The 19,381-nt window shown below is 35.8% G+C and overlaps 1 protein-coding gene across 3 annotated transcripts; it reads right to left on the bottom strand.

The window, feature by feature from the left end:
* Window positions 1-3,221: 3,221 nt before the first annotated feature.
* Window positions 3,222-13,923, bottom strand: LOC113765352 (probable transcription factor PosF21). Of its 3 annotated transcripts, none has more exons than XM_027309495.1 (5): window positions 13,745-13,923; window positions 12,372-13,588; window positions 6,624-6,756; window positions 5,036-5,120; window positions 3,222-3,904 (listed from the first exon to the last, which is right to left on the bottom strand). In XM_027309495.1, exons 2-5 carry the CDS (start codon window positions 13,076-13,078, stop codon window positions 3,531-3,533), a joined length of 1,299 nt encoding a protein of 432 aa, XP_027165296.1. In that variant the 5' UTR covers window positions 13,079-13,588; window positions 13,745-13,923; the 3' UTR covers window positions 3,222-3,530. The 3 variants fall into 3 exon arrangements, with proteins under 3 accessions (XP_027165296.1, XP_027165295.1, XP_027165298.1); XM_027309494.1 differs by having other exon boundaries at window positions 12,372-13,451; XM_027309497.1 differs by having other exon boundaries at window positions 12,372-13,343.
* Window positions 13,924-19,381: the final 5,458 nt, after the last annotated feature.

Genomic DNA, 19,381 nt, shown 5'->3' with positions numbered 1-19,381 from the left:
TTTAGCCGTCACTCCCAATCTCTCTGTTTCTTCGTTCGCCTCTTTCGTAGCTCCTCCCTCTAATTGTTCCCCCCTTTTTTGTTGCTATCTTCTTTCCTTTCCACCCCCGAGCCTGTTTCCTTATCCCTTCTTTTGTTTAATTCTGGCCGAATTTTTTTTTTTTGCTTGCGGCTGTTTTGCCTTTTAAAGGCACTTCACAAGACTATGTATATATTATAATATATATTTATATAATGTACTAATATTATAATTATAATATATTATATATATGTATATATTATAATATATAATAAATATAATAAATATTAATTATATCATTGTATAATTATAATATGTAATTGGATTTGTTTCTTGGAATCAAACTTGGGAATCGGACAAAACCCACCAAAATACTTGGGAATGGAGAAACACCAAATTTTTAGAAATCATTCCAAGATTTCAATTCCCATTCCAGTGAACCAAACACCATTTATGGGGTTCATTCCATTCCCCGAATCCGATACCCTCTTACCAAACGCCCCCTAAACCTAATATGAAAGTCCAAGATTTCAAACCCCAAAGTAGGCTTATGTGTTTTATTCTTGTCCTTTTGATTGACTTTTTCTTTTTTCCTTATTTTTCCCTTTTTTCCTTTTTTCAAAAAATTAGTGCAAAAACTCTTAATTCAATTAAAGTAAGACAAGAGACACGAATCAAAACAAAAAAAAAATTCAAATAAAATAAAGACCTAAAATCGAAACAAATAAAATAAAAATTAAATTAATTAAATGATTAAAGTTTGAAATCAAAATTTGGTGTCTACAATTTCCTCTCCGCAGGGCTCGAGGCAAATGAAGCACTTGTATTAACTTATTAGTGTGATCGGATGGACTATCTCATGTGTATTTTGAATTTGATTCACTTGTGGTATGTAAATTTGTGGAGGATTTGATGTAACATTTGAGTTTTATATTATAATTTATTTGAGAACTGTAGTGAGTCCTGGCGAGAGTTGGGCAGACAGTCCGCCAAACCCTTTGGTTCGCCTTAGGGAGAGGTGGGGTCGTCACAAAGTTCATTGTAAACTTTTCATTTGTGAGTGAATACTTCAATAGTGTAGCTCTGTAAGGGTTGTCTTGAGGGATAGTAAAACTTTCTAACTTAACCGAGTGGAACTTGGGGTAAGGAGGAAGTGAGCCTTCCTTTGTACACAAGATTGGTTGTATTTCATCAACTTGAAGAAGTTTGTTTGAATTGATCTTCAAGTTCAAGAGGAGCTTGGTAGTCAATTGATTTGCAATTCCTTTCTTTTCATTTACTTATTGTTATGTTGTAGTCCTTAAATTGCTTATCTCTTCTACGTATCTCAAGTGATATTGTTCATTCATTGATTGATTTATTGTGTGATCACTTAGAGAAGAGGGTAAATTTCATATTGAGCAAAAAGTGCCCATAACTTGATTAGCTATTTAATAAACCTAATTCACCCCCCTTTTAAGTTGTTTTCGATCCTTACAATTTTCAACCACTCCTATAAGATATTTAAGTGACCTATTAGCTAATTGTAAAGAGATGTTGGTTCATTGAACCTCACTCAATTTCAATATTTTTGCCACATACAAAGGAATTGATATCACACTTAAATCCCGTAGTTTGTTTCGTGGTACTTTGTTTTTAATGTCTTCCGCTACCAAAATTTTTTTTGTTTAGGAATTGATATTATTTATTTCTTTTGAGTGTGAATTAAATCCCTACATATAAACATAAATTCTGCTGACGTAAAAATCACCACACCTCTCCATCCCCTATTCAAGTTGGCCAGCAGTTGCTTCAAGAACCACTAAGATAGATTGCCTAGTGTGGAGAGCAACAAATCCATTTTCACCAAATTTCGAACTACGAAAACTCTAACCAAACTCCACAAATTGATGAAACTTGCATTTTTGCAAACGCTGGGTTTCATATACAAGTCAAGACAAACTTTAGGGAAAATTTAAAAGTACGAAGATTTAAAATTCATAATAAGGGTGTAGATTTTGAGAAATTTGCAAATAGGGTATAAGTTACTGTTTTCAAATTAAAATAACTAATAAATTTAGAGCTAAATGACTAAATCACCCTCTTAGCAATTTGGCACCTTGTTACAAACAATATGTAGCTTAAAGAATGAAGGTGTTCATTTGGTGAACAATACAACTTTATATTGGAATATGCAGACTTCAATTGTTATGTGCATATATGTCAATTGTTATTTGCACATATGTAAACCAAATGTGGAAAAATACAAGTGTAATAAATATAATTGTGGACTTTAGGAATATACGTGTACATTCAAGTGACCACATTTAAATGAATTCTAGTGATCAAGGAACACTTTATGTATGTGCAAATAATGGAAACAATAGTTATTTGCAAATGTAAATTTTATATCAAAATGGTTTCATACTTTAAAAATTAATCTGTTAAAAAGTTTATGAAAATAAAAATGTATAAATGGGTAGTTTTTTGGGTAGTTATCCATAATTATTGGTGGTTACTAGCATAATTTGATATTTCTAATAAAAGTAGAAAATAAATTTTTTCAGAATTTGGCTGGACCATTTTATCCTTGCCTGTAAGTGCAAAAGGAGTAACTTCAAAAGACAACAAAAATTGTTACACCATAAGCCTTTTCAAGTTTTGTGCTAAAATATAAACACCTGCTCAGTTTGAACGAGCATGCATTTATACGCACATACCAGTGCTCTGACGCGCACAAAGGAGTAATTTCCGGATTTTGCCTCTTAAGATTATTTCATTTACAATTTTTTTGAACAACCCAGTATTCTATTCACCAATTTTCGAAAACTTACACCCTTGTGAACTTTGAATCTTCCTATTCCCTTTCCAAGTTTTCCGAAACTTCCATTAACCAGCTCAGTCAACTAATTACACTTCTTATTGCTAAGTTAGCAAACATTAGCAAACCGTCGTAATCATCAGATCGTTAGATCACAGGTATACTTCTGCTCAATCCCTCAAATTACCATGCTATTATTTATCTCCATGCACCACCTACAAATATGTTGCTTCACTCCATTACGCAACAACAGCTATTCACCCTATGTTAACAGAAGCCATAACGCACGCATAGTAAAATGATATTCTCAACTGAGCTAGAGTTCCCAGTTTTAGAATAGAAAAATCGGAATGTGATGTCTGCTGACACCAGTCTGCATTTGACAACTACGGACACGCATGCGTGAGAAACTAATTGTCTCCATGCTGATGATAGACAGGATGGAAATCTAAAATTTCAGAGTCATCTACATACAACAGGCCTACCATTTCGGGTAAATATATAGAACAATGGAACTGATTGTATACATGAAGCTGACATTTTAAACGAATATACCCTCCAAAAGTTAATTTTCAACTAAAATTCAATGCACTACCTAGATATAAATAACATGTAGATGTATCTATAACCACCCCAACGAGTTCGGGGAAGCTTAACTAGGTCCCTCATAAAGATTCTGAATAAATGCCAACATGTCCGATAAGAGTTTCAATCAATCCTTCGATAATGAGGCACTCGTATCCGAAGCATTATCAGTTTGTGCAGGAGTTGGCAGAGAACCTCTCAGTTTCAAGTCACCTGTTTGTTGCATCGGATGATCCTGTTGTTGGATTAGAGATTGTGGCAGCTGGTGCTGCTGAAACTGGTGCATTTGATGCGGCTGAAACTGGTGCTGCTGCTTTTGAGAATTAATTTGGAGCTGTTGGAACTGTTGGGCAGTTAGCAATGTGTGCATCGCATGGTTACTGGAATAATATTGGTTGGCTCCAAAGGAGGGAGGATAGTTCATCATAGGTCCCCCATTGGGAATTTGTCCAGTTAGCACCTTCAAGTGTTGAATTTCCTCCTTCAGTGCATCATTCAGAGCTGTGCAAAAGGTCAAGAGATGGCACACTATCAGTGAGCAGCTTCTTTTGAAAGAGTTCCAGAACTAAAGTATGTCAGCAAGGAAACTATGTGCAGAGATGTCAAAATGCATTCAGCGTGGGTAACTGCCCTCCACAATATCACCTAGTGAAGTAGGAGGCATCAGGTAAATCATTTGCCCCCTGATCATCAGTAATTCAGCATGTCAAGATTGTTCCTTTATCCAAATCACTTCATAAACATTATAATGCCTATGGAGCTTAACTTCATTCCCTATATATGTAACACATTTGGCCGACACCAATTTGCTAATTCAGCTTGACAAAAATGCTGTATGGCTACATACAAATGGTAAAAGCATTTGAGCATTTTTTTTTCCATATGTTCAAAAGATATCTATTGCATCTATAACCAAGATGACATTTCAGACAGAAAAAGCTCAAGAGTTTGGATCACATTCCTTGCTAACATTTTTAGATGCAAGGGCATAAAAGTCTAACCAGAAATTCCCACGTGCAGCTTTACAATGTTTACCACAAAAAATTTCTCCACATTTTATCGCCAAAAACATTTTTTTATGTAGAAACAACTCAGGATGACCTTGGATCCATTTGCCTGCAACTGTAATCTAAAATGAATGTACTAATTGTTTTCCTCTTAGGGCAGTCATTAATGAGCAAACAAGAGACAAAGAAAATATGGTTAGGTAGCAGAAAGTTTTTGCCAATTCATCATGGTAAATATGCATCATTGAGTAAGAAAATCAATATCAATGCAACACTCTTTCCAATCGAAGCCAAGAGAATATTGTGGCTAAGGTCCCCCCCAAAATGCCACATCCTTAGCACCAGAAGAAAAAGGGGAGGTGTAGGGGAAGAAAAAAAAGAGACTAAGGATCCAAGACGAGGGGGAGTATCATATACATATTGCACAGCAAGCTTGACAAATTTTGGAGACTGATCATAATAACAAAAATCTATGGTGAAGGTAGAAGGGGAATTTTCTGCCAGTAGAACCAGCTCAATAGCTTCCAAGGGCCCTCTAGAATATGAACGAGGATAAATCAACAAAAGAACGAAGAGGGCCAGAATGGAGGACATGGGTCAAAACAGTACAAGGAAAAACCATTACCATCCTGCAGGTGAACCTGTTGTTCCATTGTCTGCAACCGCAATTTAAGTTCACTGTTTTCAGCAGTCAAACCATTTGTGTCTCTCTGTTGAAAAGCAAAGAAGCAAGTCAATTATGCTATTGGAGTAATATAAGCTTATCAATGTAGAAAAGGTACCAGAAGAAAGCAAAGGAAGATGCTCACTAATTAGTTGTGAAACTAGAACCAGTATCACAATAACTAAATTGAGTACATCATCACCTAAGAGTATGCCTTGTGCACATCCAGTATGGCACCAGCCTTTGCATGGAGTTACCCAGTAAAGAATGGGCCATATTTGTCCAGTTTTGCAATATTATGATCCCAAATTATATTCCAACTGTCAATCTAAATCCATGTTCTGAAATTTTAGAATTTTCTGATCCCACCTTAGATTTCAAATTCGATATCCAATTTCTTTCACAAAAGTTACCCACTACCATCTCACGATATCTTTCGCAAAAGCATAAGGGATACATTTTTTTCTCACTGCATGAAGCATGCCTTAATTTGGACCTTTACTTCCTAGTGATACTGTTCACCAGAACTGCAAAATGCTGACCACATAGGTGCTACTGTGGTCAAGACAGGCCAGGCAATGACAAAACTTAAAGACACTTCCCTAAGACAGACTGTACCAAAGAAATTAATATTCTGCATTTACAGAATGAGTAGTTACAAGAAAATGGATACGAAGGCTGATTGAACAACTTGTACAAAGAGGTTCAAAAACTTGAGCATAGGGTTGTTCAGAGGCTAGTGCAGATAACAGAACAAGGATAACAAATGATTGCATTCTACAAGAAGTAGAAGATTCTTTAATTGGGGATTAAAGGTAAAACTACTAGGTATCCGAATTAAAGTAGGGTTCATGGTTCTTTGAAGATTAAAAAATGGGAGCCAGAATTAAAGCCATGAATTACAAAAATGCCAAGATCGATTCAAATCAAGAACTCTGAACAAGTGACAAATCAACCCGTTAGACTTAGAAGCATAACAATCAACCAACAACAAAATTTTCAATGTAAATCAAGCTTCAAGACCTATAAATTGACTTTGAAAACCCTCAAAAGTTAATTGCCTGGTATTTTAAAATAAAAATAAAAAGTGAAACCTAAAGTAACAGCATCACTATGCTTCAAAACCCATGCATGGTACCAAGAACAGTAGCATTCCCTTTCTTCCTTTCTATGAATTTCTCCACTTAGTCAAACAATAAAACACACAACATCATGAGCAACCTGGCATACGGCAGATTGACAAAGACGCTTTCTCTCCCCCCCCCCCTCTTCAAACATACACACAGACAAAGATTAAGACAGACACATCCAAACAGGAACAAACAAAAAAATTCACTTATTTAAAACATGAGAGTAAGTGAACACAACCTAATCAAGCAATAATGAGCATCAGTGTTATGTGATTGTAAACCAATAAAGAGGCGAAACTGGACTAATCCCCCATCAGCCCCCACTGCAGCAAAGAAAAGAAGAAACAAAAACAAAAAGGCCAGCATGCAACTTCAAACACTCTATACCAGTATTCTGAGGAACAGAAAGATGACATTACCTGCAACAGAGTAAGCTGCGCAGACAAGGAAGTTGCTTCTGTTTGCAGGGTCTGGACTTTCCTTTCAAGTTCTGCAATATATCTCATCTTCCTTTCCTTTGATCTTGCAGCTGACTGTCTATTAGCCCATATCCTGTAATATGATAGTACAAAAGCTCAAATGAGTAGCATAGATGGATAATCCACCGTAACAACTAAGTGCTCAATGAAAATTTGGGCCAAAAAATTCAAGACTTGTCATCTACTTCTGCAATAAGGTGACAACAAAAACCAAAAAAGGAAAAATCTTCAACCTTTCAGCAAAGCAAGATTCAGGTTTATTCATTATTCCAAAAACAAGAGTAAAATGCAAAAAGCTCACATCTTTACCTGTGGCACAACTTTTAAGGGAAGTAAACTCATTTACATTTATGCTTGATAACATCCTTGGTATTATAACAAACATTCTTGATATTATAACACTTGAGATTTACACTTTCAGCAATGACTTGTAGCAAACATCCTTGATAACCTACTTTGCCACTAAAGAACTAATTGCATACATCAGAAGTTACTTCAACAAAACTACAATTTTCTGCATAAACTGTATTATCAGGTCATATATATTGCAAGAAATTATGGCTCTATTTGGATTGGCATGCTTTTCAGATACAATGCTACAGTAACACACTCCAAAAACAATCTCAAGTACACCTAACAAAAACACAAAAACAATAAAAATAAAAAACATAACAAATCCTACCACCTCTTTCTTCTTCCATCCACAACTGCAACCACCCTTTACCTCCTCCCTCCTCCACCGCCCTTCCCCCCTACCTCCTCCTCTCTCTTCCTGTTCCTTCCTCTTCCTCTTTCTCCCCTCCCCTCCCTCCCCCTTACATGGCAGTCCCCCTCAGACGGGGTTGCTGGCCCCCCCTCCCTTCCCCTCTGGTTGCAATGAGTCACGACCAATCACAGGGCTGCCAAGGAATGGGGAAGGAGGGGAGGGGAGGGGAGGGTGGAAGAGGAAGAGGGAGGAGGAAGAGGGAGAGGAAGAGGGAGAGGGAGGGGAGGGGGAGGGGGAGGGCGATGGTGGCAGTGGATGAGGGAGAAGAGGGGCGATGGTAGGTGGTGGTTTGTCATGGGTGGTAACGGAAAATTAACAAAATTTTAAAATTACCCCAATAAAATATTAAATTTTAAAACCACCCCAAAATATATCTACAGTGAAAAGTTTTTGAAATACGATGCTACAGTATTGTTTTTGAAAAACATTCCCCAAAACACCTAATTCATATGGACCCTATGGTTTACAATAAAAGCACGCTGTCCCTGAGATCCTAGCAGTTAAAAAAAATATATAGTTGCACCTAGGCACCATGTTGTTTCATGTTCTGATGCTCCCTTCCAAATTTACAGGGGTCTGAAACCCCCATAATCTCTTGTTTCCCTCTCTCTTGTTGCTGCTATACAAATTATTCATTTAGGAACATATCCTCTTTCTCTTTAGTTTTATAACTGAAATTTTGAAGTTCTTTTGTGAACTACTTCTCTTTTCTATCTTTTTTTATTGTTTTTAATTTTAGTTTTATTTCTTCTTTATGAACTAGTTCCTACATGGTCATCTTATAAACAAACATAGATTTACTTGCAACATTTTTTCCCTTTTAAGTTGAGCACAAAAGCTCCATCAGATCTGCCCAGAGCTTTATAAAACGTAAGCAAGCAAAAGAAACTAGATCTGTATCTAACATTATGGTTTCCTCCATATATAATGTAAACAGATCTAGTACCAAATTAGTGTAAAACACAAAGCACAAATATATTCCAAAGAAGAGTAATTTAAAGCATGTGGATGCATGTGTGTATTTGCATTCTCCAACAAGTTATCCTTGTTCGACAACCATGCAGCACACCAACAAATCTGCACCTAAATTTCCTTTCACTTAACCTGTGGATGTATTGGAGATACATGTTAAGCATTCCTCTTTCGGCTTCTTTGGTTTTCTGAACTCTTATGCCATCTTTCGTTTTATGTGCCTTTGTTCAATGCAATTGGAAAAAAAATGTCATTGTACTAAATGTATGATGCAGCAACTATAAGCTCATTAGATGCAGATTTTAGGCCTTAGAAGCCTAAGACAAGCAACAGGATCACTTGCAAATGAGAAGCTAAATGATGCTGTCCACGGTAATATCTGTAGCCATCTTAAAAGTGACTTCTTCGAGTAGTTATAGGGTTCAACAGGCATATTGACTTCAGTTAGCTACAGAATAGCCATACTTCTATCTACCTCCATGTTAGTTATCCATACCATACTCCTATTTGGAGTAGCAGCAAGTGTTAGAAAAGTCCCAAGACTTTACTAGCTAAGGGTTTTGAATAGAAATCACAACCATGCATGGTGGCATATAGGAGCATTTATGACTTTCTAAATACCCTTGTACATAGCTTTTTAACTTACAGAAATGTGAGTAAGACTTGATGCAGCAGTTCTTGAGTTAATAGTTTAAGATGAAGGGGTGAAATCTTGATATGGCAATTGGAATGACAGGAGTAAAGAAACAGCTTAAAGAGGAGCTAGAACTAACTGATCAGGTTTACCAGGAACTACATCTAGTCACTCCTTGGAAGATTGGTCAGACTAGATATGACAATTGAAAACCAAATGTTAGTTCTGGGAAAATCCCTCTTCTACAATGGGCTCCATATCTTCAACATGGGCCGTTGGTTGATTTTAGTGCACTATGAACTAATTTCATAGGTCACACATTTTTGGCCTCTTAGCTGAAAGAGCTTCACATTTCAGTTTTGCCTCGAAGACTTCTACGGACAAAAGATTATCTAACCTAACTTGGTTACACAAAGGAAACTTAAGCAAGCATCTACTTTCAGACTAAGTCTTAGTAGTCTCAATTGGATCTAAAGGTTAAAGAGCTTAGGTCCATTAGGTATTGTTACTGAGGCTCCAGTATTCGGTATCACAACTTCAATTTCATCAAATCTTTCTTTACCTCCTCTAAGGCTCTTCAGCATTTCTTGTTCTTCACCTCTTTCACTCGAATCAATACTTAAGGTCAGTAGACTCAATATCCAGGGTGCTGAAACAGCCGCAAAATACTTTTATTTCTTCTGCTAACTGTAGAGAGCTTCACCTATATTTGTCCTACCATTAGGTGCCAAAATGGAATATAGCTATACAGTAAAACCTTGTGTAAAAAGCAAATAATGTAAAAAATCAAAATCTATAAACATATAAATATATATTATATTTTCATCTGTTTGGGTTAAGAATTTCTGTAGACTAAATCATCCTCTTTTAAATCACACTCAAGACTACTTTTGTAAAATCAAGAAGCAAAGCAATCAGAATGACAATTTGAAAGAATTACAAGCACAATAGTTTTCACCAAGAAGTGATATACAATAAGGCATCCCAAACACACTGCCACCAAAGATGCAACTGTCTGAAGACGTAGAATCTTCTTCAACATTATGCTAGATAACGCAATAAAATTAACACCCTACATGATTCCCTTTTCTCCATTCACTCATAAATCTAGATCTCGAGTAATGCGCTCACAAAAAAAAAATCAATTTCAACTGATGAATTAAAAGACTATATTCTCAGTAATGGTTGCTAGACATTGCAGTTTCTAAGAAAAACTTCCATCAGGAGTCCCAAACTGCACAAACCATTGAACAAGAATATATCTTTTCTTGATTTTCACCTATTTACTTCGGATCCTTGTACTTAAACTTTGGACACATGTTCTTCAGAATATGCACATTAACCTCTTCCACAAGATATTATTCAATTGACAGTAACACGCAATTTACAACACATTGGTGCAGAATACTGAAGACTTGTAAAAGTATCTATTGGACCTAAGCTCTAAAACTGTGAGATCCAAGCCACTAATAAGTCTCAAGCACATATGAGTTAGTAATTCAGTTTTGCTGCTTCAAATTAAGACAGCTTAAATGATTACTTGCATGGCTTGGACTCTGTTAATCAAACACTAATAATGGACTCCTTCAAATTGAGTGTCCAAACTGACATATTACTGTGTCATCCAAAATTGCTTCCTAGTGAAACAATATCAACTAATGGCTCATGCAATATATAACAACACTCTGACATGGCATGAAAATCATTGTTGGCAAAAAATTTGCAGGAATGATACTGAGCTGGCAGATTTGGTGTACATATATTCCCTTTTAAGAGAGTGATTCATGATTTTACTTCCCAAAATCCCAAGCTTACAGTTTACCTGAATTCACAAGAAATATGCATCATGTGCTTTCAAGCTAATCTAAGGAGTACCTATTACATTATCAACAAGTGAAAATATCAAACCAAAACAATCCAGGACCAAAAATCTTGGAAATGAATTCAGCAAACTAGCGAGTACTTAGATTGTTTCACGAGAAAGGCTTCATCTAAAAGAGAGAAAAGAGACTTCTAAGCACTTTTGAAGTGATAATCAAGAATAATGGGCCTCTTGAGAATCCAAAAATGATGGATATTCAAATGTTTGAAGAACAGTTTGTTAGTTCAGCATTTGTTAAGATGGAGACAGCTGTGCAGGGAAAGTAGTCTATTAGGTCGATCCAGGTAGAAATTATGATTTTGGGTTGAGCTAAACTAAAGTGCACAAATCAACTTTGGCTAACTTTAGGTATTTAAGCCCAATTTCACTGCTTCTAGCTAATCTTACTAGTTAGGTTTACTCAGCTGTGAAGTTTAAGCAGTGCGTAAGCATGCTCAGCCTCCAACTGTTCTATCCTAAATAAATATAAGCTGCATTAGCTGCAGAGGATGCTTAACTGCAAAGGTAAATCTCAGAAATCTAGGCAGAATTCCTAGAATTCCAGTTCCTTTCCTTACTTTCTTATCTTTCTTATCCTCTTCTTTGTTTCTTGCTTCTCCTTAATTTCTTACTCATTCCCTCTCCTATCATCTTCATTTTATAGATTCCACACCAAGTAACAAAATCCGAATCATTCTGCAGCACACCAAAATTAAAAAAAAAAAAATGTACTACTCTGACCTGATGAGAGAGGTGCATCTGGATAGCAGTAAATATGACGAAAGCATAAAAAAAATTTATGTAAAAGGCATTTCACAGTTTTCATCAACAACAAACAACTAATTCTCATCAAGACGAATCTAACATAAAAAGTTTCCTTTCCATGTGAGATTTGGACATTACCTAAACTATAGTTATTTAGTGGATTCCAATACTATAAGCTGCCACCGAAAATGATATACTGGTAAGACATAGCTTAACTTTTGCATCTTTTCTGTCACATTAAACTCCATTAAGGAGGGATCTAAATAACTAAGATATTGTTCCAAAGGAATCACCAAATCAATCATAACATAATAGTCTTTAACCTAATTATGGATGTAGTCACAGTAATCATTTCCACACATACAAAAAATGTAATCTGAAAGGAACACAGGATATAAATGTTAACCGGTTGGAACCTTTTTATAGGAGCATGTAAAAATAAAGGAATCATCAGCATGAGAAATTTGACAGACCTATCCCCCTGAGCAGGAGGTTTTGGTGGCAGGATATAATATTTCCAACTGACACGCAGTCTATTTCATGCAAACCACAAAGGAGAAAAAAACTAATGCATGTTACAATCAGCAAAATCTAATGTCAAAATGGGAACCAAAGTCAGTTGCTGCAAGGGAACTTCAATACTTACAACATAAAAAATGGCAAATAGTAACTCTTAAATAGGGGCATCACCTTTTTGCACGCTTTGGATCAATTAAAGCCAGCTCAGCAAGCTTAGCAGCAGACATTGCTTTTTTAGCATCAGCCTGAGATGGCTCTTCTGCACCTGATGTGAGCATCTCAGGCTTGATTGTTGTTGACCCATCCATGGACTGGCTATGCTGATGTCTAACTCGTGGCTTGTCACTAATACCAGAGACTATCTCACTTGGTGGTGCCAATGATGTGGATGCTGATGCTGCAGTTGATGATGAACCAAGAACTCCAGCTGCCAAAGAAGATGATTCGCCAACTTGGAAAGCAGAAGTAGCAGATGAGGAATTGAACTTATCCATGTCTAGATACATAGATAACAGGTCATCTTCAGTATCATCAGAGAATGAAGGCCCATCTAATCCACCAACAACTCCAAGATCACTATCAAAGCTAATATCATCAGGGAGGGTAAGAATCTCTGAGTGGGCTCGTCGATGGCCCAAATTCTTAGGCGGGTTATCAGGCATTCTGCTAATATCATGGCTAAACCGACTAGAATCAGATGACATCCCATGACCAAAATGAGTTGATTCTGAAATGCCCCCAGGCCCAATTGGAGGAAGAGTCGATGACCCTGATTGCTCTGGTTTCACACCATAACTGCTACCTGGTGGTGAAAAACTTGAATACCTCCCCGATGGAGGCAGTCCCCCACCATGGTTGACACTCTTATCCCTATCCATTGACCCAAAATCCCCAATGCTCACTTAAAACCCCCAAAAAATGAAGAAAAGCTTTTCCTCCCTTAGCAATTTTACACAGATTCAGATTCTTTTTTCCTTTTCTACGATACAAAAGATCAGAAATCCAGCACCAGGTGACACAAATTCCAGAATCACACACCTTTCAGCTGAAATTCAATTCAACAACTACTAGATCATTTTTCTTCAGGTCAAACCAAACCAAAGAGAAACTCTTCCAATCACGCCCTCAAACCAATGATTTCACCTACAAATTGATGGTTTGAAAACCCTAAATTACAACAAATTAAACAAATTCTTCATGAAACTCTTTTCGTGACTTCTTCCCGATTCAGCTGCCTCTTAAAATTAAACCCTTGAAAGAAAATGAATAATCACCCCAAAAAAAAAAGAAAAACAGAATCAGCAAACGAATGAATAGAACCCTAAACTCTGAGAATTCACAGAAACTAAGATCCCTTGAAGAAAATCATTTAGCCGTAAATCTAGTTCCTGCAGCAAATAGAAAACGCAAAATATAATGCTTCAAAAAAAAAAACAACCCATACTTTTCCCCGGTGAAGAGAAAGCCAAAAGAACAAAAATGAGAGAAAATAGATAACAATATAGATATAATTAAAGAGAAGGAAAAAAAAAGACAGTTCTTACTGGAATTTTTTTAATTAGCGGAGCAGTTGAGATTAGATCTCCGGTGGAAAAGAAAAAGAGTTACGAGAATTGAATGGAACTGGAATAGTAGGATGAAGGAAACGGTGCATGACATTTGTTGGTGACTTATTTTTTTGGGGGGTGTTTGTAGGAGTGCGCCTGTCGGAGAGAGAAAAGAAACCTAAGAGCAACGAAAGGAAATTCTCTAACAGAATTTTTTTTTTCTTTTTGGAATGGATTTGTAAAAGAATACCTAAAACGTTTTCCAAATTAAAACCAACTTTTTTTTTAATCCCTAACACAACAAAATGAGTGATAACTGATATAGTAAAATTATTTCAAATCGGATGCAACACAAAAAAAAAAATTTGTTATAGTAAAATGTTTTTAAAGATTTTCTATAGTGGATCGGTGGTCTACGCACAAATTATTATTCAAATGCAAACTCATATATGTTGATTCCGGCACTTGGACACTTTATGAATTTAATTTAATTAACTTTCAAAATAGTGGTGTTTAAAGAATTATTATCACTTTATCTCCTTAAACTATATCACTACTATCAGTTTACTCCCTAACGTTATCTTTTAATTACTTTACCCTCATAAGTAATTCAACTGAACATGTTAAGAAATTTTAGATAAAAATATTCTTTTATTTTAGAGCATTACTACATTATTATTATCACTTTATCCCTTTAGATTATAGTATACAATTTTACCCTTTTTTAGATATATATTATTAACTAGTAATAAAATATTTACCCTTTTTTATATATAATTAAAAATAAAAAGTTGGAATGGCTATTCTTCTTTTTTTTCACTTTAAGAGATGGAAAAACATAAAAATAATAGGATTTTCTTAAATTTCTTTTTTTTCACATTTATTAATACTAGGAAAAGAAAAGGAGATAGGAAAGAAGGAGACAAAAAATTAGATTTTGCAAAGAAAAAATAAACAAAAGTCTAACATTATCATATTACTTTAAAGTTGCTAGGATTAGAATTGGAATTTGATGATAAACAGAAAAGTGAAATAATATTAAAATAATAAAAATATTTAATTCTTTCTTATTTGTATTTAAATAAAAAGAATTGAACTCTTTCCCCGTCCCCCTTCCCATCTTTCTATTTTTTTAATATAAATAAGATTGTCAAGAAAAAATAGATTAATACTTTGACTTTTTTGTTAATACTAAAAAGGAAAAGAATCACTCTAAATTTTTTATTAGTTTTATTATACAAAGAAGAGGATTTTTTCTTTTAAAATTTTTTAACTTGTTAAGTTGGTTTAATGGTGGGATAAATTATCTAAAAAATAACTCTAGGGGATAAATTGATAATGAGACTACAGTTTATGGGGGTAAAGTGATAATAATTTTAAAAACTAAACATGTCTTTTCACTTTAAACAAACTCCGTTAAATTTTACCATTGGTTTTGGGGGTAAAATGACTAAAAGATAATATTAAGGAGGATAGTGGCACCGAACATTAAGGGGTAATATGATAATAACTCATATTTAAATCGCCTTTTAACTAGTGTCTAATGATTACTTGTTAACCGAGTTTTTTCCCCTAAAAGGAATACTGTAAAAGGATGGGAATTTCACCTTTTTCCTCCCTAAACTTTTACACTAAAATCAATTTCATTCTTTGCAATGTTTTTAGAGTAAATCTTATATATATTAATAGTGTATACACTATCATTGTTTGATTCATGACATGTGTATAAAAGTTGAATTTCAAATTCAAATTTTGTATAGGTGTTATTCATTCAATGCTAATAGTGTATACACTGTTAGTGTAGGAAAGATTAATCATTTTTTTTAACCAATTTAGTCCTCCAACTATTTTATAGTCTTCAACGTAGGACTTTTGTGACAACGACACCATATTTTATATGTTCCATACAACCGATAGGAGTATATTTGTTCTTTTAAATCAGATTCTTTAATTTGAACAGACCTTTAACTATAGTTCTTCTTCTCTAATGAATTTCACCACAAATTTCATCTTGATTTATCAGAAACTTGCACAAACTCTTTCTCACACACTCAAATCATGAAACAAAATCCACAAGAAAAAATAGAAAACCAAGAACCAAAAGGAAAAGTGAAGCAAATTTTGAAGGAGAAATCTCTCTCATACACACTTTCAAATCTACTCACCTACAAGCTCTTTTTGTTTGGTTCAAGATTCTTCCAAAACTGATTCTTCAATCCTCCATTCATGGTCACTAGCAAAGACACCACCGATTGTCACTACCAACCCACTTTCGTCCTTCGACAATTAAAATTATATAAAAAAAATCATGACTAGTCATCATTTGTTTTCCACCTTGAGTTTCTGTTGTGGTTCAGAACTAGAGTTGCAGCAGAAAGTGAAGAAATATTGTAGAAACATTGAAACTTGATTATAATGAAGAATGAATAGAACAGTAATATCTAGAGAGCTAGAGGAATAGCTTCATTTCCATTAATGAACTTTAATAACAAACATAGAATAGAGATTACGGGTTTAGAAAAGAGAGGGAAAGAAACGTGAAGGAAGCTTGGGGAAGGGGAAATTGTAGAGAGGACAATCCTCCTTTGGTGCAAGATCAAATCTGCTAAAAGTTATCCGAACTATTACATGACCATCATGGTTTATACCACTACCATCCTAACTAACTTTCAAGTAGACTAATGAGCCTCTAACATGTGTCCCCTAGGAATCTTCAGCTGGAATGGTCCCCTTCTGCAACTGATATAACATGAATTCAGCAAAGGAGTGCTTCTCGGTACCTTCCAGCAACTTCCACGTCTTTAATTCTCCTTCGCACTTTTCTTCAATTATCCCTTGATTATATGCCAGCTACCATTTACTCCATTACAGTACTTCCCTCTTTGAAATAACCTTGTCCTCAATATTGAAATTGGGGAAACTATCTCTCAATCTCCTCAGCATCTTCCCCATGTAGTCTCTCCAAAATCCGTTGATGTGTGCACGGATGGCGGCCTTGACTCAAGGCTTTCATAGAGACATTGAAGGCTTGAAGGATGTTAATCAAGTTGTCTACACTTTAATTCAAGCCGACTTGCCTACACGTTGATCCAAGCCAAGGAGGCATCGAATGATGGTCACACGTGTCCGTAATGAGTTGACCGATTGTTAGTTGTTAGTTTGTTAGTTGGTTTGATTGTTATTGAGTACTTAGGTGTTGGTTGGTTTGTTAGTCGTGTTTTAATTAATAGTTTATTAGTCATTGGAGTCAAATAATCGGCCCACCCATGTTCAAGAGTGGACCAAATCTCTTTTCTAGTTTAAGTAGATGGGCCGCATTAGGCTCCTAGGTTTCTAGCCTATAAAAAGGCTCCCTTTGTACGGTTGAAGGTTAGACACTTTTGATAATAAAATTATGTTTGTGTTTCTCTTCAATTATTGAGAGATTCGATTCCTTAACTTGCATTGGCAAGGGTTCTTGAGCAATCTCGTGATTGTTCTTGATTTTTCATCCGGCCTATCCACTTGAATATTCACCTTGATTGGAGTCGTCGTTCTACCTCCTTCAATCAAGTCATGTCGTTAGTCTTGGTTTTGAGTTCCGCAAACCAAACGTTGGACAATCTCGCCAGATCCTTGGGCAAACGTACTACGTGTCTCGAACGTGTTGATCGAGGAGCGTATCATCCGTACCCTACCAATGGATTAACAACTGAACTGCAACAGCATTTCTCTTCTTCACAATCCTCCTACCAAATATAGCTACTGGTTCTGTCTTCCAATGCCCTCTATCATCTATCTCAGGTAGCTGGAGTATACGAGTGATCTTATCCAATCTTTCTTTTAAGTAGTGACACATGGAAAATAGAATGTACCGTAGATGAGGTTGGTAACTGTAGCCTATAAGCTACATTACCAATCTTCTCCTCTATTCAATAAGGTCCAAAGTGTGACGCCCCCACTTCTCCCAATAGCGAACCCAAGGGTATCCGCGGAACGTCTGCCCAGCTCTCACCAGGATTCGAGACAATTCCAATTCAAACTTAAAGTCTAATACTAACAATGAAAATCGGAATAAAAGTACGAAGTCATTTCCATACGTAAATATTCAATCTTACATCACAACTTCAAACTTACAATTACTTTTTTCAAAATATACAACTTCCAAAAGTTGTCTAAACAAATACATTCAAAATTCTAATCAAATGGGCCACCAAGTAAACTTCTTCATAATACCTCCCATATCTGCTCTTGTTAAGGAAAACAAATCTAACGGGGTGAACGAATGCTCGTGAGGCCAAGAAAACATGCAAGACACGTAGTTCAATAACAATAGCACTTACACAATAATGAAAGGTATAACATTCAAGTAATTCATAATTTATAATAAACACACTTGAGTAGGATGCAGGAGCTCTCAGGAGCTAATTTTCATTGGCTTTGCCCAAGTTCAATTTAATACCTTCTCGTGACGGCACCCCGTCACCCGGGTAAGTAATCAAATTCGTAGCACTTCACTTATTCTATTTATGTTTCTGAAACGACTCGAGAGGTATCTCCCATATCTGCTCTTGTTCTAATCAAATGGGCCACCAAGTAAACTTCTTCATAATACCTCCCATATCTGCTCTTGTTAAGGAAAACAAATCTAACGGGGTGAACGAATGCTCGTGAGGCCAAGAAAACATGCAAGACACGTAGTTCAATAACAATAGCACTTACACAATAATGAAAGGTATAACATTCAAGTAATTCATAATTTATAATAAACACACTTGAGTAGGATGCAGGAGCTCTCAGGAGCTAATTTTCAATGGCTTTGCCCAAGTTCAATTTAATACCTTCTCGTGACGGCACCCCGTCACCCGGGTAAGTAATCAAATTCGTAGCACTTCACTTATTCTATTTATGTTTCTGAAACGACTCGAGAGGTATCTCCCACCCAAATCGGTGTGGTACTTGCTATCGCTCAATTTATAGTTCTGAGACGACTCGAAAGGTACCTCCCACCAAATTGGTGTGGTACTTACTATCGTTCAGAGGTCGATGAGACTCCGCTCCAATCGACTTAGAATATTTTATGGTTCTAAGACGACTCAAGAGGTACCTCCCACCCAAATCGATGTGATACTTACTATCGTTCAGAGGTCGATGAGACTCCGCTCCAATCGACTTAGAATACTCTCGAGAGGTACCTCCCACCCAAATCGGTGTGGTACTTACTATCGTTAAGAGGTTTAGGGTATTGAGACAACTCGAGAGGTACCACCCACCCGAATCGGTGTGGTACTTACAATCGTTCAGTAGTCGATTAGGCATCGCTCCAATCGACTTATGCAGCCATAGCATAATTTATCATTTCATTCAATCATTCAATATATTCAATCATTCATTTCATTTCAATGAAGTCATTCATGATTCAGTCATTTCAATTCAATCAAGTCATTCATGATTCATTCATTTCATTTCAATCAAGTCATTCATGATTCATTCATTTCATTTCAATCAAGTCATTCATGATTCATTTAAATGAGATCGAGTGCGATAAAGTACATACTCGACTCAGCATTTTCAAAATCTCCAATCACTAATAACAATTAAGCACGTATCAGGTTTACATACACTTGACACTCACCAAGTAAATCAAGGAGCAAG

This window comes from Coffea eugenioides, chromosome 3, assembly GCF_003713205.1.
Source record: "Coffea eugenioides isolate CCC68of chromosome 3, Ceug_1.0, whole genome shotgun sequence".
In the NCBI taxonomy this organism is placed as follows: Eukaryota; Viridiplantae; Streptophyta; class Magnoliopsida; order Gentianales; family Rubiaceae; genus Coffea; species Coffea eugenioides.
The sequence above is the reverse complement of the archived record's forward strand: the minus strand, read 5'-3'. Positions and strand labels throughout refer to the sequence as shown.

Coding starts and splice junctions, on each gene's coding strand:
- LOC113765352 (XM_027309495.1), bottom strand. CDS start 13,078: ATGGATAGGGATAAGAGTGTCAACCATGGTGGGGGACTGCCTCCATCG. Junction 5,121..6,623: donor CGCAGCTTACTCTGTTGCAG/GTAATGTCATCT, acceptor GCTTTTCAACAG/AGAGACACAAATGGTTTGAC. Junction 3,905..5,035: donor ACAGGTTCACCTGCAGGATG/GTAATGGTTTTT, acceptor CCTTTTGCACAG/CTCTGAATGATGCACTGAAG.